This window comes from Melanotaenia boesemani, chromosome 3 (assembly GCF_017639745.1).
Source record: "Melanotaenia boesemani isolate fMelBoe1 chromosome 3, fMelBoe1.pri, whole genome shotgun sequence".
NCBI lineage: Eukaryota > Metazoa > Chordata > Actinopteri > Atheriniformes > Melanotaeniidae > Melanotaenia > Melanotaenia boesemani.
In genome coordinates this window covers 18,159,442-18,182,817 of record NC_055684.1, presented here as the reverse complement: position 1 = coordinate 18,182,817, position 23,376 = coordinate 18,159,442, and the positions used below count along the sequence as shown (strand labels likewise).

General features: G+C 36.2%; 1 protein-coding gene across 2 annotated transcripts in view; it reads right to left on the bottom strand.

Moving 5' to 3' along the window:
• igsf21a (immunoglobin superfamily, member 21a) overlaps positions 1–23,376 on the bottom strand; it is a 172,813-nt gene that overhangs the window by 59,570 nt on the left and 89,867 nt on the right. For both annotated transcript variants that reach the window (XM_041980672.1, XM_041980673.1), the window contains exons 3-4: positions 19,646–19,767; positions 9,028–9,146 (exon numbers count right to left, since the gene is read on the bottom strand). In XM_041980672.1, the coding sequence (XP_041836606.1) occupies positions 9,028–9,146; positions 19,646–19,767 (241 nt within the window). The remainder of the gene's footprint in view (positions 1–9,027; positions 9,147–19,645; positions 19,768–23,376) is intronic.

Genomic DNA, 23,376 nt, shown 5'->3' with positions numbered 1-23,376 from the left:
GCCAGTGTTTGATATTTCATTCAGAATTGTTTTGCTGTCGGATGTTTTTGCAGAGAGGGCTAGGGGTTGTATGTGTGCCCTATCAGGGTTCGAGTGTGATAATGTGTGTGAAAGAGAGAGTATACAGGTGTGTGTTCTTGAACTTAGATGTTTTATACTTAAGTGTGAATAATGGACTTCCTATACAATTTCAGAGAGCAGTGGTGTACTGTTAAAGGTAAATTTATTTGTTTTCTGCAGCTTTGGCCTCTGGTAAATATCTAAAAACGTGTGCTTCTCCAGCGATGTTATAACTAACTTATTAATCTGACCAAGACAATTTTAGATAAAAAAAAAAAGTTATTTTCACAATTAATCTTGGCTACTTTACCCTTGATATTATCTATTTCTATGGGACATTATAGTAGTCCCAATATAATTTGAGTTTCCACTTTCAATTTTCCCCGTAGCTCCCCCTGGTTTGATTCCTATTCAAGTTTAAAAAAATGGGTACACTGAGAAAAAAATCAATTTGATCCATACCCAGAGGCTGCTTTCAGGGGCTCCTAAACCGGCATTTCTTCTGTCCTCATAAATTTATTGCCTGTCTCAAAGTCCTTTGTGCAGCAGCACAGATGAATGTCAATCTCAAATAGCTAAGACCACAGCGAAGGTATCAGCACCACAGACAGATCCACTGAAGGAAATGAGATTGACAGACTTCATCCATGAGAAATAGGATTTTACTTAAAAGAAAAGAAAAGGAAAAAAAAAACTAATCATTAATACCAATAGTATGTGTGTTCACAAGTACAAAAATAAATGCCTATTAATAGTTAAGGCATATAACATCAAATGTATGACATTTAAATCAAAGGTATGTTTGGTTTGAAAGAGAAATGGGGATATTAAAAGTTTCTACTTTTTCAAAGGCAAATGACACAAAATGATGAGTTCAAACAGTTTCAGTCTCATTACTCAGACATAAATAGTCTTTTAGGGATTTTCAATCACATTGTACCTAAAATTCAACTTCAGTACAACATAAATTCAATAATGCAAGTTCCAACATGGTCTACATAAATATGTGGTGTCTATAGGAAATAAGTGTGAGAGACGCCTTCTGTTGCTTTCAGCATCAATACAGATTTATGTGAGAACTGAATATGGAAAAAGTGAGTAGAAAAGCATTATTTAGGTACAATCCATTTACTATCAATAATTATATACCATGAGAAGGAAGCAAATAACTAAACATCTTGTTATCACATTGGGAAAAGCTAACGATAGATTAAATAATATATCATATGTACACTGCACATGTTTGGAATAATTTAATAGCCTAGGGAGTTTGGGCTTCCTAGTCATCGTTTCACAGTAGTTGACCTTTTTCAACTAACTACTGTGGGTTAGCTTCCTGAAAGAAATGACTTTACTTTGCATAACCTCCCTTTTTACGTTTAATCTGTTTTATACAGAAACAGATATCACTGATAACTTTTGCCAAACTTGTTATGAAAATCTTGTGAAACCACAAACTATTTTACAAGGTAAGGAGAGGAGAATTATCAAGTGAGGTGATATTGAGGTAAAAGGTAGAGAAACAAAGAGGTTTTCTCATCCTTTAGTACAATCAGTGGCTCGTCTCCAGGGAAGCAAAGCTGTTTCTCCTCTGTCGTCTCCTCTGTCATCCACGCTCAAAAGGAGGGACCTTGGTGGGGAGCAGAGCACAGCAAGTGATGAAGACATCCTTAGTGAGGAGGAGTGAAGGGAATGAAGCTTACACTTCACAGCATTCAAACAACCACAAGGAGACAACGGGGAGGCACTGTGCTCAGTATCAGACAAACACATCGATGAAGGAACGCCACACATGAAAACAAGAAAGGGCCGCATCATGAAAGACATCACAGGGTTATTCTAAAGCAATGGTTTAAAGACTCTTGGATGCATTTGAAGATGTATTCTTCTATGTTTTAGTTTGTGCTTTGAAAAAAATGCTGATATGCTGAAAGTTTATTCTTCTTAAAACACCGTCTCCATTTAATTGACAACTCCACAACTTTGAGGTTCTGCAACCTTGACCTTGCCCTACCCATTATTTGATGCAACTCACTGGCTTAAGGAGGTAGCAGTCTGGGCAGTATTTTACACTATATAATGGTGGCATGCTGTCCTCCACCACTTCTCTGTCTTGACGGGGATTATGCATCAGGGGAAGGACATTCAGAGATGATATATGCATGACAAGCAGGCAAAGTTCTGATTTATGGGATTTAATCAACATCATTTGATGCTACATAGAACAAAATTAAATTTTTTTCATTATAACAACTCAATATACGCAACACATCTAAAACGTGTGTTCTGCATGCAGTTTTATTGCTAACATCTAAAATAAGTTCATCTTTTAATGTGCTCATTGAATATAATGCCATTACTAATGCAGATACAATGATCAGTTATCAAAATCACATGAAATTTCCTCTTTAATTCATTCACTGAACAGAATATAAACTGATGATATGCGATCACCAGATGGGTTTTTTTTTTTTTTTTTTTTTGCTTTGTAAAATCCCTGGATATGAAAACAAGCTTATTCATGGAGCTACAGGATTGGCATGCGTCAGCCACCCTGCTGATGAGCGCCTGGTGAATGTCAAATGAGGAGGAGCTCGGGGGTAAAAATGACTGTAGAAAAATGACTTGTTGTTAAAGTGACCTTAAATTAGATACAGTATGACTCCAAATATGATTTTAGGTTTATGCCACAGCCCGGTGGAGTCTAATTAGAAGTAAAATGGTGGCAGCAGAGTTCACCATTTGACCGATGATCTTAAATTTTTATGAATCACATGTTTCAGTGGGTATCAAGAAAAAGTAACAAAACAGGAACTGAAAACATTTTTTTTGACAAAACACTACCAGAATGAAAGGTTGCCAAGGAAAATAAAAATCAGAAATATTGTTATGCATACAGTAAATGATGGACTTTGTATCAGGTCAGTGTTGGGTATCCTTGACGAAGCCCATGGGTTCTTTATTTTTGCCTCAGTTATCAGCTCAGGGTATTGCTCAAAGACAGACATTTAATAATTCATCTGTTTTTGTGAATTACTATTTGTTTTTTATTTATTTTTTCCACTCAAAGTGCCAAAGAAAAATAATTTATTGCTGTTTTGAGCTACTCTGAGACAGTGAAGAGGGGGGGTCAGAAGGATTTCTCAGAGGAGACTCTTTGATCGATTATTAAAAAGACACAGAAAGTGATTAAGCCTAATTGGACATGGATAGACAGTTGATGTATTATCCTGTCAAAAAGCAAAAAGAACATATCCTTCCATTTGTGTCCATGTGACATTTTTTTGTATCATGTCTGTTGAGGGTTGTGTGTTGCTGATAGACGACATCAAATGAAATAAGCAGGGAGGTGAAACATAGGGCAAATTACAGAGTAACAAAGGGCTGGACAATCCCCCATGGAAACCACAAGCTCGCCACAAGAAGACAGAAATAAAGCACGTCTGAATACAGCAAACTGGCATCCTCTCTGGGAGCTTGAGTCCCTCTATGAGACAGTTTTGACCAACATCTTTTGCTGTTTTTTTTTTTTTTTAATTTCTCTAAAAAGTCCAGAGGAAACATTAACACTCACAATCCATCAAACACACAAACATCCATAAACACACAACCTGATATACCTTGGTACACAGCCTCTAAAATCTTAATCTTACACACAAAGTTGCTGTTTTCATGATCTGGTGTCTCAGGATTTTGCTTGTACACCATTAATCCCACCTTTTTCTAAACAGGCACCTAAATGTACATAGATAGTGCTTAATTTAGGCTGCAAGTCCATTATTGAAGCAAATCCCAGTTATATGGCATGAGACAGTAATTAAGTCGCTCTACACCTTAGGTCCCATCTCTGTTTCTTAAGGTTATAAATAACAACTCTGCACCCTCATGAAGGATATCCTTTAAATTACATCCTCGAGCTTTACAAAAGGTTAGACGAAAGGATTTCTGAAATTACGTGACAAGATGTTTAAACACAAGGCTATTAAGGTGCTCTTCTGTAAGCAGAGAAGTCACAACGAGTCATCTAAGACACAAACACAGCAGACGTACACAGTGAGCACATAAAGCAGGTACTGGCTTCCCAAGGTCAGGCTCTGTTCTGAAGGGGCAAATAACCTTTCTCCTAATCTTTGAAATGTCGTATAGGAATCACTTTGGGTAATAACAAATAATGACCACATCTTGACCATTGGGAAAGAGGTATCGATTTATTTTCACCCACCGAGTGAAATGATGACCTCTGGTTTATGGGGACAGATATGTCTTTGTTTACAGCATGAAATATCTGTTTTAGTGACTGTTTAAACAATTTCATGAATACATTTTAACTTTTAAAGCACAAAATACTGAATTTACTATATTAAAGTAATATGTCAACCTAACTACTCCAAATGCTGCCTCTTCCCACCGATCACATACATGTGAATAAATCTGTGAATTTATCTAATAAAAATCAGTTTGACTGCAATTATAATTTAAAATCTTTTAATAATTAATTTATTTATTTTGTATATTTAGATTTTTACTAGAAACTCTGTAAAAGACGTACAACAAAAGAAGAAATTCCGCTGCTCTCTATGATGTTAGCATGATTTAAAGAGTGTGGCTGTGCATCTTACAAATTTACAGTTGTTTAAGTGATGAAGAAATAAGTTCTTAAAAGAGCTGAACTTGGGCTAAAAGTGGGCTGAATTTAGCCAGCGATTCTCAGGACTAAATGAGAGATATGACTAGACTTCAAGGTTAAAATGTCATCTAGTGCTTACTGTGAATCTCATTAAAATTTCTGGTGTAGCTTGAATGTTTTGTCTTAGGATGTAACTCGGCTGACCCCTCAAAGCAACAGATGCCAACATGAAGGAGGTCAAATGAATAAACAACATTATAGTACAACCTCTCCACACTGATGTTTACATCTTGTTGAATATATCCTTTGCAGGCTGAAAGAAGAAAGGTTTGACAGTAAATTCAATAATCTCACAAGGATTCTATCCATCAGCCTATTTTAGCATTTTCCTTCAATGAACTTCTCATCCCTGACCTTTAGTTCAAATCTTGACTTTGAACTCTGGAGACAACAGCCTGCCTCAACCATAAATTATCATACAGTAATATCAGTGATCGCATTGACAGGCAGAGAGCTGCATAATAACGCGTTCAAGTTAAGGAGTAAATGTGAGTAAGACATCATATAATTACAGGCTCATTTATGGGTTTGGTACTGCATCATAATTTACCAGGATTTTTTTTTTTTTTTTTTTTTTTCTGCAGCTATGCAGAGGATATAATGTACACAATAAACTACACAAATAATAGATGTATCATAACTGTTTTCAAATTGTAAAATGATCACACTTTTACACAATCTCCAGAAATGACGTATTTTATAATAACAGTAATTAATTTAAATAATCACTTGGTGCAGCTTGAACTAAATAACAGTATGACTAAAAAGTCCCTTTGGTGACTGATCCTTCAAATCATCAGGCTTAATAAAGCCAACATATGCTGATGTTGCACAATAAAAAAAAGGACTTTTAAAACTTTGAACTCCACAGAGTGAAGAACAGTAACTGAGGTGCTGAGAGTTCAGGGTTTAGTACAACTTGATGATTGAATTTCTTGGCAGGGGATTCATTAAAATGATAATTCTAATTTATGAAGCCCTTTAAACAATTAAACTATTCACCATGTATGGCTTCCTGTTAATTAAGTTTTTTCCTCTTATTTTCTTTTTCGCTCCTCTACTTTTTTCTTTACTTCCCACTGAACTTGACATACTAATAGGTTATGAATAATTCTGTTTCAGTTTAGATGGCAATTAGCCCACCATGCCAGAGGCCATTCTTCTTTCTTTTTAGTGAAGTGGGGATTTAAGACCCAGCTGAATTACGGTGCTCCAACAGTCCCAAGACCACGTCATTCCCTTGTTCCCACCCAGCACTGAAACAAGAAACAGTTAACTGAGTAAATTTCCTGTCACTGATACCAGGGGAGTGCTAAAACAAAGGCATGGAATTGGTGATAAAAAAAAAAAGTACAGAATACAGGGTCAAGATCTTATTGAAAACAAAAGAAAAAAATCAATGAATAAGATACAGAAAAAAAACCTCTATTCTCAGGGTCATAAAAAGTGATAATGAGGTGGTATTGTGACATGCTGTTTCCCTGCAGTGTTCCAGTAAATTTAACTTTTGCTAATTAGCCACCAGACCACATGGAGAGCAGCCTTTCTCTCTCTCTCTCTCCTTCTCTCTCTCTTTCTCTCTTTTTTGTTCCGAGGCCGGGATTGATACATCATGCAAGAGAAGCAGCTGTCATTAGGGAGACTTCATTTCATTAATTACAGCAAGGACTGAGGTTTAGACAAGAAGCACAAAACTTGCTGTATTGATTAAATGAAATAAGAAACCAGCTAATGTCAACTGTAATTACAAGATAGAAGAGATGTCTTAAGTATGTGATATAAAGCAAAGGGTAATCAACATCAAAGCAACATGATTGCTTAACAGATACACAGAAAGTCAATTTATCTAAAAATGTGGATCATAGAAATGCAGAGTGCACCGAAACAGGTTGTACTTCAGTCAACAGTAAAGTAGAAAGACATCAACTTGTATATTCAGCTACATCAGTTTCTACTGTCAAATAAACCCATCCTAAGATATCACGTCTGTTCCTAGTAAAAAGAAACAACAACCTTCTAACAGGTAATTATTTTAGATCACAATCACCACTAAAATTAGATCAGCTTTTTTGTGTAACCCCAAGGAGCTGTATAGAAAAATTTATAAGAAATGTTTTGATTAATTATTGATGTCATACAGATTCTCTCAACAGCAAAAGAAAGCTGCAGTAGTACTTATTAACCTACACTGATTGATATCTTTTTATCTTCATTGTTTGTATGTTTGGGGAAAAAAGGGGAAAAAACACTTTACACATATCTAAAAATTATTTGCTGTTACCATGAAAAGGAAAGGCTAGTCCTCTAATAATAAATGCATTTGTGCTAATTTTAATACTATCAACCAGACCAGCTTGCTTGGCTCAGAGTGCTGAGTTTCACCACAGGCACTGGTGACGATACTACTGCTTATGTAATACACAGAGATTCCATTCATTCAGAGGGGGGCAGAATTTACATTGGATGACATCAAATGAATAATAATATTAATGAGAATTACTATTATTATTGTAGTAAATTTACTAATAACTAAATTAGCTATAACTATTCTTTGTGAAATACATGTGTATTGATTTAATGCAGCTGAAATAGTGAAGTTCTTTGCTTTATCCACAACATGATCTCGTGACAGACGTGTGCACAATTGCTACACTGGTTCATAGTGGAGAATTCTTCTGTCTGCTGAGTGAGTTTTATTTGAAGTTCAAAGACCCTCCTTTCCAATTTATTCTTCTTGGGGGGGTCGCTCAGCCTTGATAACCTCTCTCCTTTGTATAATTCTCTTTTAGTAGAAGTATGTGCCATCACTGTTTTCATTGCTATACATCCATGTTTTTTCACTTTTTGTATAAATTCCATCATAACATATTACTATGTTTCGACAGATAAAATTAAGATTATGGCATACTGGGGTTTACAAACACCATATGTACAGCTCACAGAGACCTGCTGTTCAAACATGTTCTGCTGCTGGACATGCAGTATACTGTTTTACAGTATTCAGCTATCGTTTGTCTTACATGATGCTCCACATACATTTGAAAAAAAAAAAAAAAGAAAAATAATAAAATATTGCTAGGTTAGTTGCTAAGATACTGCCCAGCCATTCAATCACTCTAAGTTCAGCTTTAGTTCTTTACATAAGTACTGCAGCATATTACATGGTGTTTTTTCTTTGTCAGTATTGCTATATATGTGTATATGTATGAAAGTTTGAATTGTGTGAAAGACATGTAAAGGACTATTGTGCAGCATTGTGTCTCTTGAGCAGGCAGCATATTACATGGTGGTGTTTTTGTCACTGTAATTGCCTGAATAAACCACAATTGCCTATTTTCAAGAGATCACTCTCTGATCATGCTTTTTCTTTTGCAACTTTATGCTCGGGATAGAAATTGCCTGTCTTTAATAGACCACACTGTGTTGCAGTGATTTCACAACCAGCACAATGCAGAAATAAACTGGTAAACTGGTTGTTTTTTCAGGGCATCTCCATAGATGTTCCTATGCTCATGAAAGGACTCGTGTCAGGGAAGGAATGGATCAATCCAACAGCCTTTGTTTTATTCTGAAGATCTTTGCCGAATGCTCATCTTGCTCAATTTTTGTCTGAACTTGTTGGAAGTTGTCTACTTCTCTCTCATTTGGAAATCCTTTTCCACTGTGTACCCACCCATGAATGGTTAGGTTTAGGCTTCAAACATAGGTAAGGATTAATGTACATAGTTAGGCCTAAATGTTACAAACTGTACATCTGTTACAAAAAGCTAAATAGACTTACATTTTTTATATTTAAGCATTTTGATTCTGGCTATGTCACGAGTGCTGCACGACAGAAAACAAGATACACTGTCATTTCACAATTTATAATCATGAACTTTAACATTACTGTGTACAAATTGACAAACACACTTGTGTGTTCTGGTGAAACTGGACTGTTATTTCACACAGTCGTTAATTTTTTCCTAAAGAATTTACTCTTTCTTGCTGGAGAACAGCTTTTGTGTCAGGTTTGTCCCTCCAGCACCTCACATAAAACTTGAAACCTCACATATTTTGAGCGATCAAGAGGTTTTTCTTCTGCCTACAGGCTTTCACTGCAAACGGGTTTTCAATCTTTGTCACACTCTCCAACCTGCTGACTTTGAACAGTAACTCTCCATGCACCCATTGCACCTTTATTTATTTTTTATATATATATATATATATACATATTGTCTGCTCTGAACAATGCCCATTAAAAGATGTTTTCTTGGCTTAACTACAGAGATGGTACTCACACATAACCGTAAGAAAAATATTCCCTGAAGCCAGGACAACCTTCTCTCTCGTTGCACGGTCGTAAATGCCTACGTGGCATTCATATGGGCCGTTGTCTGAGATCCGGACCTCTGGGAGCCTGTAAAATACAAAAGTTACTTTGTGAGATGATCCCAAACATTTATCTATATGTCAATGAAGAAGCAAAACATTTGAGTGTTAGTTTAAACTGATAAAACATACAAATAAGAAATAAAAACTGGGTATTTTATGACAGTAGAATGAAAACAGGCTAAATTTGCATCAATCATTTTAACACTCAGTATACTGGAATATATTGAGTGTCTTCTGATAAAGTGTTTCCTAATATGACATCACACATGGGTATCTTGTTCTGCAGCAAATGATAACATTGAGGACTGCAACAAGATGAATACCCCCCTCTACACCCTCCCTTTCCAAGGTATAAAAAAAACTGCTGTACACAGAAACAGCAAAAACACATGACGTATTGTATAAAATTTCTATCAAGTGCTTACCTTAAATGTTACACAATGCAATTTTTTAACTTTCTATACAGAATCAGCATATAGGCAAGGCAAGTTTATTTGTATAGCACAATGCAACGACAGGGTGATTCAAGGTGCTTTACAGAAACATTGGCAATTCAGAAAATTGGAAGCTTAATTTAAATTAAAAACATGAGAGAAAGGATAAAAAAACATGATCAAAAAGATGCAGATTTGGACTTTAAATAAAAACCATTGAAATGCAGCAGAGAACAGGTGGGTCTTTAACCTGGATTTAAAAAAATGAGTGTTTCAGCTGATCTGAGGCTTTCTGGGAGTTTGTTCCAGACATGTGGAGCATAGAAGCTGAATGCAGCTTCTCCATGTCTGGTTCTGACTTTGGAAATGGATAAGAAACTGGATCAAGATGACCTCAAGATTCTGGTAGGTTCTGAGTACTGAGTCAAGAGGTCACTAATGTATTTTGGTCCCTAAACCATTCATAGCTTTATAGACCAGCAGCAGAAGTTTAAAGTCTATTCTCTGAAAAAAAGAAAGCCAGTGTAAAAACCGCAGAGCTGGAGTGGTATGGTCCACTTTCTTGGTCTTAATGAGGACCCGAGCAGCAGAGTTCTGAATAAGCTGCAGGTGTCTAATTGATTTTTTGGTAGACCTGTAAAAACACTGTTACAATAATCAAGCTGACTTAAGATGAAAACATGGACTAGGTTTTCCAGGTCCAGCTAAGACAACAGATCTTTTACCCTTGATATATTCTGAAGGTAATAGTAAGGTGACTTTGTGATTCCCTTATTGTGTTTTTCAAAGTTTAGGTCTGAATCCATTAATACAACAAGATTTCTGGCCTGGTTGGTGTTTTTAGGTAGACTGAAGCTCTGTGGTGACCTTTAATCGTTTCTCTTTGGCTCGAAAGACAGTCACCTCAGTTTTGTTTTTGCTTAACTGAAGAAAGTTCAGACACATCCAGTCATTAATCTCCTTAATGTATTTACCAAGAGCCTGTACAGGCCTTGGTCTCCTTGTGGCATTTTAATATATATCTGTGTGTCATCTGCATAACTATGATAACTTATTTAGTTTTTTAATGACCTTTTAATCAGTGTAGTGCAGTGCCAGAGAGGCCCACCCAGTTCTCCAGTCTGAGTAATATATTGTGATCAACTGTATGAAATGCAGCACTGAGATTCAGTGAAACTAACACTGAAATTTTTCCATCGTCTGTATTAATGTCATTAATGACTTTGGTCAGAGCAGTGTCAGCGCTGTAGTGCTGTCTATAACCTGACTGGAAGACATCATAGCAGTTGTTTTTTGTCAAAAATTCATTTAACTGATGATTTTTCTTTTCTGGAAGATTTGAGATAGGTCTGCAGTTGTTTATTTTTGTCTTGTCTAGATTGTCCTCTTTTAACAGAGACTTGATTACAACTATTTTCAGAGTCTCTGGGAAGATGACCAAAATTAAAGTCAAGTTCACAATCTGATCTGGCTCCAGAGTCCTTGAGACCTTTTTGAAAAAAGCTGTCCAAACAGCAAGAAGATGAGTTCAGCTGTTGTAAGATGTCCTGTGTCAAGGTGTTTGAATCGTTTTTTAATGAACACAGTATATTTCTGAACGTGCTATTGATGAAACAACTGCTTGTCTAATTTTCAGAATTTTGTACGCGAAGAATTTGGCTAACTCATTGGAGGCCTGAATAAAGTTCAGGTGCTATTGACACAGGAGGGTTTATCAACCTGTCAACAGTAGCAAATAAGGCCTGAGAATTATGGCAGTTTTTACTAACAATAAGACTTCCTTGTATTCACCAGTTGTAAATAATAGGAGTAAAGTTTCTCTTTATACATGCCTAAATGAACCTGATTTATTTTCTTTATTTCTGGCTTTCTGGCACTCTCTTTTTAATTTTTCACCAGCTTGAAATGACTCAATGCAGACTCCATATAGACAACAGCAAGATTTTTAAATAAACTAACAGCTTTAATGTGATTTAAGCTAAATACACTTGTGAAAGATTTAATCTTTGTGTAATAATGCATTTATGGCCATGACTAATTCAGAGAAACACAAAATGCAAAAGCAAATAATTATCTATTCTCTAAATTAATGTAGAGTTCAAATAAACTGAATCATACAGACATTAAATTTATCATTATGCACACAAAATCATATAACATACAGCATAATGATGTTGTGTATTAACATTACATTAAATATTTTCTATTTGATAATGTTTAATATTTAATATTTATATAATTAACTCTCTTTTTTTTAAAAAAAAGAATTACAAAACCTTAACTTATTCTTCTTTCTTTTGTTTTTAACACATGTTGTTAATCAACAAAAAATCTAACTAATTATAATTCTGAAAAAAAAGAAAAAGAAGTGATTTTGGGAAATGGTTTTAACGTCTTTTTCTGTATATTTACAATATTATTTCCACAAAATTTTCCATAGAGACAACAGCCAACAATTATTCAGTCTGTGACATGGATGACCATTTTTAAGAGCAGTAGGGGGCACACTCTGATTATCACTTGTGACAGAGAAGTCAGACATGGAATACAAAGTGAGACACCACCAGTCACTTTTAGCTCATGTGATTTATCCCACAAAAAAGGAACAACTGTCCTTGCCACCTAGGTGTTTCAGAAGGGGACCTCTGCTGGAACAGTTCGGGTGCTCACAGTAGTAATGTTTTAATGGGTTCAGCTCAGTGTTTGTGTGTGATTGTGTGTGTCAATGTATTTGTTTGAGGCAATGTAGTTCACTCTTTTAGACAGCAGACAAATCTGTGCAGCAACCAAAAATATGTCAACAGTCTCAATCCAGTCATGCATGATGTATGTTTTCAGACTAACTCCTATTGTGTTTTAAATCTACAGCACATTGTAAATATTCAAAGACTTTAAACACATAAATTTAATCTTATGCATCCGTCTATTTTTTTGTATATGTGTATTTTGCTTAAGTGTAATAATATATTTGCATGTCTTGTTTGTGCTGGTAGCCTATCCGCTGCAAAATCCTTATGACTAATTTCGGGTTCATCATCAGTCTCAGCAGGGTTATCAGCTGCTTGAAGGCTTCAAAAGCATTTAATGGAGACATATGAAATTTAAATAAAATTCTGTGACTAGTGATTTCATAATTTGTTTGGCAACACACTGACAGCATGATATTCCAAAGTAATTAGCTAGCAGACTCATGTCATTCTTTATGTTGAGCTGGCAGTTCGTTGCACTGTTGTCTTTCACACGTTCGTCTGCATCAGTTTTGCTGGATCACCTCGTTACACCTTTGACTGTGTATCTTCTCTTTTTGTAAATGATTTTTATTGCTATATCAAGGGAAGTAATGGAAAGCTGAAGCCATGAGTGCGCGGTTACATCCACCTTTGACAACTTGGGTAGGGAGGGGTTGCTTCCAGAGGCATCCATCAGCTTTAAAACAATCCTGATTCTGTACTTACTGTAAAAACATCTGCAAGTTGAGCAGTTTAATTCAAACATTGCTTGTTTAAATAGCTCATTTTCATTTTTATTATTTATTTAACCAGAAAACCGGTCTAACCGTTAATCAGCCGACTAGAAGATCCCGATGGGCAGCTCCATTAGAGTCTTACATTTAGACTTTGCAGGTAAACTGTAGAAAGGCATGGAAAAGATCAGACTTCAGATTCCACCCTGCTGAGCTTTTTCTTTAAATCCATATATGTTATTTTCTTTGTTTTTAGCTGTTTTTTTACATTTTAAATTAATTTGTAAAACCTCTAAAAATCCTCATATGAAAAAGCGAGAAATTGTTGAATGTTTCAGTCCCAAGCAAATGTTTGGAAAAAGCTAAGTAAATTCAACAAAGGGTGTGTACCTCCAAGATATAAAGAGGGGTTTTCTCCTCCAGCACTTCCTTCAGGGATAAGCATAAAACAAGCAAAGTCTTTCTTCTTTTTCTTTTTTCTCCCACCACAACAGAGCAAAAATGATGAGAATAGCACAGTAAATCTGACTCTGTGCTGGTGGATGGGGGTGGGGTAATTGGCTTTGTCCTGGGAAATGCTGATGTAGCCCATTGCTTTGTTTTAACAAACAAAACTGTGGTTCAGTTATCCACAATCCAGAGTGCAGCATTCATGGATCCAAATCAAGACAGAAAAGAAGGATCCGAGAATAAGAAAAGAATACAGAAATGAGATGATTTGAGGAGCAAAAGTACAGCCAGAAGATTGGTGAAGTGTCCACAAAGAACTCCAAATTCACAACATTTTCATTATGCTGCCTCTTTCTGAGGTTCTCTCCAGTTTGACAGTAAGACAAGTCCATCAGAATTCAGAATGTGAAAAGAGGAAAGGTTATACTCCTAACATTGAAACTTCTGTTAAATATTAAGAGTGAAGGAATTAATTTTTCAGCACCCACCCTAATCTTTGATGCCAAGCATTTTCAGAGGTGCCAGTCCACTGGGAATTTGTTCAGAGAAATGGAACATGTGACTCTGACAGTATTACAGATCATTGGATCATTTTATGCTTTTTCAATTTTAATCTGCTAATCTTTGAAATCTTCATTAGAATAGATTCAGCCTTCAATTTCAAATTATGTGTAAAGTGATTTTCCTCAGTTTAATAACTGCAATTTCCCAAGTAAATCAGCAGTAGCATCAACTGTGCCACACAATTAAATGCATGGCTCACTTCTAAAGAGCATTTACACATTTAATACATTTCCTGTTCATAATGTAACAGAAAATTGTCTATTCCATATTTTATTCTTCATTAATAACTTAATTTCACCTTTTTGTTGTGCTTTCCTTTAATATCTAAACATTTTTATATGCTTGATTGTTTTAAGACAGCTTCTAATTCACTGTCCTTCAATGTATGGAGAAATTATGGATCATATCAATCACATGCAAACATGCACATTAGCAAAGTCACAAGGTAGATACTTGAAGGAGAAAAACAACCCTAAAAATTAAAGATGTCTTTTCCCCCAAGGCAAGAAAATAGCATAAATGAACAATTCCAAGCACACAAGATTAAACACACTGCAAAACCCTCATATGTACACCAAAACACAGCCATACAGAGTAAGGATCAATAGTAATGGGCCCCCATGGAGGTGCAGCAAAAACAGCACACCGCAAAAAGAGATCGATCCTCCCCTAAGAGATGGAGCTGAGAGCTCTTTCCTGTTTTGTAGGCCTTCCTCCAGAACTCATCCTGCCTGCAAATGCAAACAAATGCCACTGCCTAGATGAAGAGTGAAAAAGAGCAGTCTTGACAGAGAGGCTTCTGATAGCTCTTCCAGTCAAATTCTGCATCAAATTAACTAGCACATTGTCAGATACTCTTTCTGGCCTGAATCATTTTGGGTGAATGGGTAAGGACTGGCAATTGCAAGTCACTCTGCCCTCGATGAAAAGCAGAGACAAACAGCCTTTTGGAGAAGATTCCAAGTGAGGTGTGTAATCACCCATGTTTCCTTAAAGAATAAGCATGAAACAGAATGACGAGGATAAAGCTGGGAATATGTGAGTAGCAAAGGAAGTGTGATTGGGTTTATGCTCCCTGCTTCTATTAGAGTATGTGCTGATGTAGCTCATCTTTTTGTTCTTATCAACAAAGCCATAATTCTGTTGTTTGCTATCACTGCATTCATGGATTCCAAAAGCACACATATACACAGCATGTAGCGATAAAAACGTAGGATACAGGGATTACTGAAGGAAGTAAGGTTCTACAAAGAAACCACACAAAGACGACTTTCTGCTGATTACAGTAGCTCTACATCCCCAATCACTGTGCATTAAATAGGTTATGCATTACTAATTATTCATTGCCAAGTTTAAACCTAAAGACTTATTACAGCCATGAATATTTCTTACTGTACCTGCTCAAATACTTCTCTTTTATACCTGAAAATAATACTGGTAAAATGATCCTTGATTTCCCCATCGTATTTAATTTTTCCCCCTTATTTTTTTAACAAGAATGTCTGTGTGTCTCTCACTCTCCATAGTTACCAGATGATGGATATATTTAATACTTTTGGACTACATGCCTGATTTTGCATGGCTCTGAATTTGCTGTGTGGCAATAAACGTGCAATTCTATCCATTTATCCATCTATTAATTTTCAGTGTGATACAAAGGAATTAATGTGACTGCGGGGAACTTTGTTCAACTCTAGCAACACTTACTCACTCCTGCTCTGTTCTGCAGTCTCATAGGTAAGTCTGGACTATGTCTGGCCTCCCAGCCTGCCCTTCACCATATTCTGGACCATTCCTGTGGCCTTGTTTTTAAAGTTCTTCTACCTCTTTCTTCAGTTTTCATCTTCTGACTTCCATTTAAAGTTCAGAATTGTCATGTCATGTTTAACCTGCCTCTGTTCCAACAATGAATTGTGTGAAGAAACACTGATGCTTTTCAGTTCTCCACGGAAACAAAAAATGTAATTTTTCATTGGCAAAATAAACATACTGATTGTTTCTTCTATCCCACAGAGACAAGACAATACTTGACCAAAACACAATATCTTCTGCTGAAAGATAAGCTCTAAATGATATCTTTAGCCCTTGCTTACGTCTTTGTTCTGTGTAATCACAATCAGGGCCACTGCTAAACAATTTGGTGCCCTAAGCACAACGGCTTTGTGGTTTTGAATTCTAAAATGTATAAAGAGAGAGACTTTCTCACAAAAAAAATCGTGCCATGTGCACTAACACAGCCAAAATAACATCCAGACTTTTTTGCCAAAATGGACAGAAATGTCCACAGTGATGCATAGTTTGATGTTCTCTCAATGCTCTCAAAGTAAACTTTCAGATGCAGCCCAAGACCAGTAGCACCAGTATCACAAAATCACACCATTAAACTGTTAGAGACAAGAAAAATTCTCAAAAACTGAACAAAGCTCATTTTGCATTAACAATGCCACCAGACATGAAATAGAAATATAGAATCAACGTAAATTTACCACAACCAAAATAATAAAAAAAATATTTTTACAGGTTTCTAATATATATATATATATATATATATATATATATATATATATATATATATATATATATATGTATATATATATATATATATATATATATATATATATATATATATATATATATATGTATATATATATATATATATATATATATATATATATATATATATATATATATATATATATATCAGGGCAAAGTCAGAGCACCTTTGTCTGTCAAACTCTAGTTTGAGGCAAAATCTAACAGAACAGACCACCAGAAGATTGGTGGGTGGGACAGACTCTAACTGTCTAGGTTAATCATTATCAATAATAAACAATCAATATATTTGCATTATTCATATAGGTCAACATAGTTTATATGGTAACAGTCTGGGCAGTATTACAGGTAACTGTCATGTTAAAGATTGTTACTGAGCTCACAAAATCAGTTAATCTGAGATAAAAATATTCAGTTACTGTTGTAATGACATTTACAGAGTGTCATTGAACATTCCAGATGCTCAATCAATACAGTGAATGATGACACATCTCATTTAAAACCTGTAATTGGCTGGAAGTTAAAGGAGGCGGTTCACTCGTATTTTCCATTTGTGTTTGTGTGTGAAGTGGATGGTGTAAGTCAATACGGCTCATGTTACAGCTGTTAGCGGCTAATAATCAATGCTTTTTGTTTGTTTGTTTTGGGTTAAGGTTGCTGCGCCCCACAATAGTCTGTCTTCCTGTTAATAAATCGACAGCAATACTGGATCACACTTGACCATTCAGAAGGCTTTAAATTATGTAACTTTACATATGCAGTGATTAAGATTATGATAAATTGTGAGCCTGATTTTATTCATGATGCACGTGGGAGCAGAATCTCTGATTACAGTATTTTATTTTATTTAACTACAAATTTCAGAAAAACACCAAGCTCAGTGTTCGTTTAAGACTGAGGAAAATAATATAATTTGCAAGTTTAATTAAAACATAGTTAATATGTTTTAATTCAATTATATTTCCCCCAAACAAATTTTAGAAAGCTATTTGATTGTTGGATTTATTATGTTCTTCAATTTAATTCAAATAATTATTTGTGTATGAGTGCTTCCTGGATTCAACATAATACTTAGCTGAGGTGCTTTTCAGATAAAACTTTGAATGTCAAAAAGACTCCATAGAACTCGCCTTTAAATATGATATATTTTATCTTTATGGCATAGCCACAGTAACTGAAATATGATTAAGTCATTATGTGTTATCTTTAAAGACAACTGCCTTGGAGTCCTTTTGACATTATACAATTTAAATTATTGAAAGACTAAATAAATTGGCTTTTTAAACTCCATGAGATTCTTCAGGTTTGACATCATTAATAAGTGTTTTGGTTTCAGCAAATGTTTATTTAGTTAAAAAATGTTTTGGGCTGGTAGGTATACAAGCATCTCAAGCATCAGCTAAATCCAGTTGGAGAAAAATAAATCTTGAACATGTTTTATTGCCATTGAGAGGCACAATGAAAAAGACAGTTTTACATCAGAAGGACTGCATGCCTCTTTGTACCAACCCACCCACACTGTAACACTTAAACATACATTTTTCAAAATGTCTCTGTGACAGGGTAAACTAAACCCACAGATGGCCTTGCTACATTCATCTTTTGTGACAAATTTAACCAATAATAATACAAAACAATGTCAACAATTTGAGCTTGAATTCTGCAGGTCCTTCTGAGTTCCAGCTACAATTCATCTGTTTTTTATATATTTATTTATTTAAATCTTACAAGGACTAATCTATGTGTTGGCACTCGAAGTTAAAAAAAAAACTTTATGGAAGATATAGTGTATTTCAGCATTAACTGTTATATAGTAGGATTTATGACAAGGCTTTGTATTTACAATACGATCGTGATGGTGGTGACGAGATCACTTTTCTAGGTATTTTAATACAGTTGCAGGTGCAGGCAGCATCCAGCTAATCTCTTTGTGTGTGTTTCTTTCTTCTCACCTTACTGTATGTGTGTGTCAATGTGTGGGGGGTCATGTAAGCTGTTTGTATGTGCATTCAAGTTTTCATGTTGGTGTATATCTGAGTGTGTACAGCTTTCTGTAGCGATGATGCCTTGTCTCCCAAAGGGATAGTAGGATTGTCCAGATAAATCATCTTCAGCTGGGCAACCTCACTACATGAAAATAGGGAAAAAGAAAGGAAAAAAAGGAAGGTATTCAAGAAGCTATGCACATAAGCTGAATTTATAAAACGAGGAAACAAAAGAATTTGGATGGAGATGCGATGAGATGAGATGAGATGAAAAGAAATGATGAAAGTGGGTTCATTACAGAAGAATGCAAAGTGTGAAGAATTCTAGTTTTGAATGAAGAGTTACTGTAGGTGCAGTGCATAGCCAGCACTTCCTTTGTAATGCTGAGCATTCAGATCACGGCATCTGCAGCAGGAGTAAAGCCAAAACAGAGCGCAGGGAAAATGAGGAGATGGGTTGCCAACCATATTGTTGAGCCCTGGGGTTAAAGAAAGCCGTCCCCTGGATGGATGGATGGATGGATGGATGGATGGATGGATGCATGGATGGATGGATGGATGGATGGATGGATGGATGGATGGATGGATGGATGGATGGATAGATAGATAGATAGATAGATAGATAGATAGACAGATAGACAGATAGACAGACAGACTGGCACATGTTTATCACCATGATGATGAAGGGATGGGCAGCGCTACCATCCTGGTTTAAAAAAAGCAACAGTCTGGCCAGATGTTAACTAAATCTGTAACGCTGCATCCTCTTTTCTGAGATGAAATACTGATTAGAATTTTCCACTGTTTCCTGGCTGGATGCTTTAATACACTGACCCCATCACCCTGTCACTTCGGTATGGCGTTATTGAACCATCAGCAGATGGCTGTGAATGAAGTTTTGTAGCATTGAACTGGAGTTCCATCCTGGTGTATTAATCTACCATCAGCTGTATGTTTGAATAAACAGTGAGTTTAATGTTTGACAATTAACCAGGGCTGCTAAACAAATCAAGCATAGGAAGAATTAATTGAGAAGTAATCTTGCCGTTTAATTAAATTTAGATTTGAGGCTTACCGAACAGTTGATTGGTACACAAGGTCTTCACGTCTGCGGTAGTCCTCCATATGAGAATAATTAGTATTAAACATTGCATCATAGGTGAAGATTTTCTGCTTGATGGTGCCACCATCTGTGACCTGTGAAGAAAAAAAGATAGCATTATTAAGGCAATTCATCTGCTAACGAATGGGACAGGTGCTCTCTTTCTATCCTAAGAGCTTCACCTTCTATATACTGTTATCCCATGGCCTGGAGTGTAGATTGCCCTCCTGCCTGCAATTACCTTATTGATTCATGATAAACTCAGTACTAATAATGACTAAAGCGAGGGATTTAAAACCTGCTGACATGATAACATCACAGAGCCAATCTTTCAGGTGCCTGCAGGTTTGTGTTCATTCACATGGTTAAATCTTAATGAGGACTGACACACTGCAGCGTTCCTTGTGTGTCAAGGAGTCTGCTTTTTGTAATGGCATGTGACGAGATACTACAGAGATAATGGGATAGAATATTCAAACACTGGTCTCATCTCTATGTTTTTTTTTCCTTCTTCTCGGCATGGTATATGATTGAGTAGTTCTTTCCTCTCTAATATTCACAGCGGTGTTAAAGTCACTTAGCATTTGAATGACTGTGATTCCTCCTCTCTTCAGAAGCTAGCGACAGCCATAAAGGAAAACGGGTGACAGGATTTTAATGGAGCCACTAATACTGCTTTGAGGAAGAAAATTGTTGATGGGCCCCTCTTCCATTTGCCAGGGAAGATGCTATCATTTTGACTCAGCCCTTCAGCAGGTAAACAATGTCAAAGCACATCAGGATTATTCCGTATAATGTATAATGTACACATGCCTCACAAAGACACAAAGCCAAATTGCATTTATATGTGCAAGCGATTGTTTCTCTTGAATGTGACAACTCACAACTTCTTGCCTCAGGAGAAGGCATGCTGCCTTAGGCTTAGCTTGTTAAATAGAACTGCACAGGGAGTTGACAATAAAAAAACAAAAAAACAAAAGCAGGTGTACGGGAATTAATTACATTTGCCACTTTTTACAAATAAGCTCCTACTGGGTATATTGTATTTCAGCTTTCTCTTTTTAATCTGAATAATGTTAAATCTGTTTAAAATATTCAAATTGATTAATTTTACATTTAACACATTTGGATAACAAATTATTTGACACCATTTTCAATGAGCCCATGCACACAGATGCCATTGATAACCTTAAGCAACAAAGTAATTTGTAAACATTTACATTTGCACTGAAATGCACTTTTGGGCTTGTTTTGTGAGCATTAGGATCTAAACTTGGAGGAACACTTGAAAATAAACATCACTGTCCTGAGTTATTATTTCTTTCATAGTAGGTAATCATGTCTGCAATTTTTCCACTGGTTAGGTTAGTGTAAATGAACACAAATGTGTGTAGACCTATGCACAATCACTGAAGCAACCAGTCCTCATGCAGACGTCTGGGTTTCACATTTGAAGTTAATGGTAGAAACAAGTGTGTTTATTTTGTTGTATATAATCCCCGTGATTGGTGTGCTACAGCCACTTTATGTGAGTCAACAAAAAATGGCAAAACCATAGATCTTTTTATAGCCAGGAGCCAGCAGTTACATGTTTAGACATTAAAGCTCATGGGCAATTATCCAATGAACCTTTAAAAAAGCTATTTCCTCTGAGAGCTGCACATCAATGGCATGGATTTAGTTAAAACCATATTTCTAAGTTCTTACTATCATGATGGCATGAATGTAGTTGGAGGTATAATAGTGAGCTTTATTAATGCAGTCATTCATAGGACCACCTTGAATGTATTTGTGAGGTAGGCTTAATTTAATAAATCTTAGATGAAGATGACATATTATTAAGTGTAATTGGTTAATGAAGGGGGAAAAAAGAGAACAGTTTGATCACAAAAATAAAAAGAGAACTTCTATTACTCTTAATTAAAATAGAACTGAGCAGCAAAAACTTTGGTGAGCCATATTGGAAAAAGCAATGCACTCTTAGAAACTCAATATCCTTCCCATCCTCCAGGAGAAAACACAGCCAGTTGGAAATACACCTCATGAAAGTTTCTTAGCCTTGTGAATTACTTTTATATCTTTCTTGCTTTTTTTTATTTTAAGATTTTATAAAATTGTTACCCCAGAATGTGTGTAGCATGCTCATAATCCAGAAACAGATGGAACTACTTGGATACTAATACTGTGGCGGCTATAGCTCAGGAAGAAGAGCAGTCGTCTTTTGACCGGAAGATAGGTGGATCAATTCCGGGCTTCCATTGACTACATGCCGAAGCGTCCTTGGGCAAGACACTTAACCCCACGTTGCCTCCTGATGTGCCTATCGGGGTGTGAATGGGTCAATGTGATAAGTAGTGTAAAGCGCTTTGAGTGGTCAAACTGCCTGGAAAAGCGTTGTATAAGTACAAGTCCATTTACCAAGTCCATTTTACTTCAAAAATATTTTATAAACACTTTCCCAAAAAGCTCACTTTTACTTCACTCCTAAATTCCAACAGTCACAATATTAACAAATATGATCTGATTATATTCCCTAAAGCATTGAGCAGCCTTGGACATATCTCTTGTTTTCTCCATTTTCACCGTTAGTCCAATCCAACAAGCATTACAGTTGCATCTTTCATCCCTTTGACAAACCTGTAGGATGAGCTTTGGGTCAGAAATTCTGTATTTTCCAAGGACTGGAGAGAACATTTTGGCCATAGCCATGTCTTCTTCATAGTCCCCTGACTTCATTGAGCCCTTTTTAATGTGTCCACCTCTTAATGAAGGCTGACCTGTAAACCCCTGTGTAATAAATCTGAAAGAATCTGCACATCAGTGGATGTCCCCACACGGGGACCTGGTTGCAGTATAAAGAACTGACTATAAAGGAATAGAACAGTGAAAAGGGAGAATGAGTGGGTGGGGAAAAAGAGACCCAAACTGTGCCAAAATGGCTTTACAAGAGGGAGCACAAGAGGGAGATGAATATTCTTTGATTGCAGAAAAGCACCATTGGGGAAGCAAAGCTTTGCTACAATCGCTTTGTTGAATCCAGGCCATGCAATGCATATGAGGCACAGAGGCATCAAACCCCCACAACACTCAGCCATCAGGAGATATGAAAAGGCAAGTATGGGTGGTAAAGTAAGCTACTCTCCTCTTGTCTGCATTGTGGTATATAATGAATATTGGCTGAGGGAATACCCAGCAGGGGAAAGAAGAGACCACTACAGGAAGCTGACAATTGGGTGAGTATAAAGTACTCAAAACACGGTCCCAAGCCTCTCTTGAGATGTGATAATGTCAGGATCTTTTAGAGGGTGCCTTGCATTTTTCCTGGCCATCCAGCTGAACTGCCCTTCTAATGAAACCCCCTATCATTGGGGTCAGATTAGGACTGGGTCTCAGGGGTTAACCAGAGCACTCCTCTTTCTGCCTGTCTGGGGTGGACCTATTTATAGGCTGCAGCTGCATCAGCAGCCGATGGAGGAAATTCTGCTCACACACTGCAGGCCAACTATGAGAGATTCAACCTGAATCTTGCTCCATGATTTCAGGCAAAAGCAGGAGCATTATCTAACTTGTTAAGAAAAACAGACTAAATAAATTAAACTAAATAAATTCTGAAGATATCGTGGTCTCTTTCTTTAAAAATATTGAAATCCATTTTGTTTTGGTATCATAAAAATACAGAGATTATTAAGACTAATAACATTTTA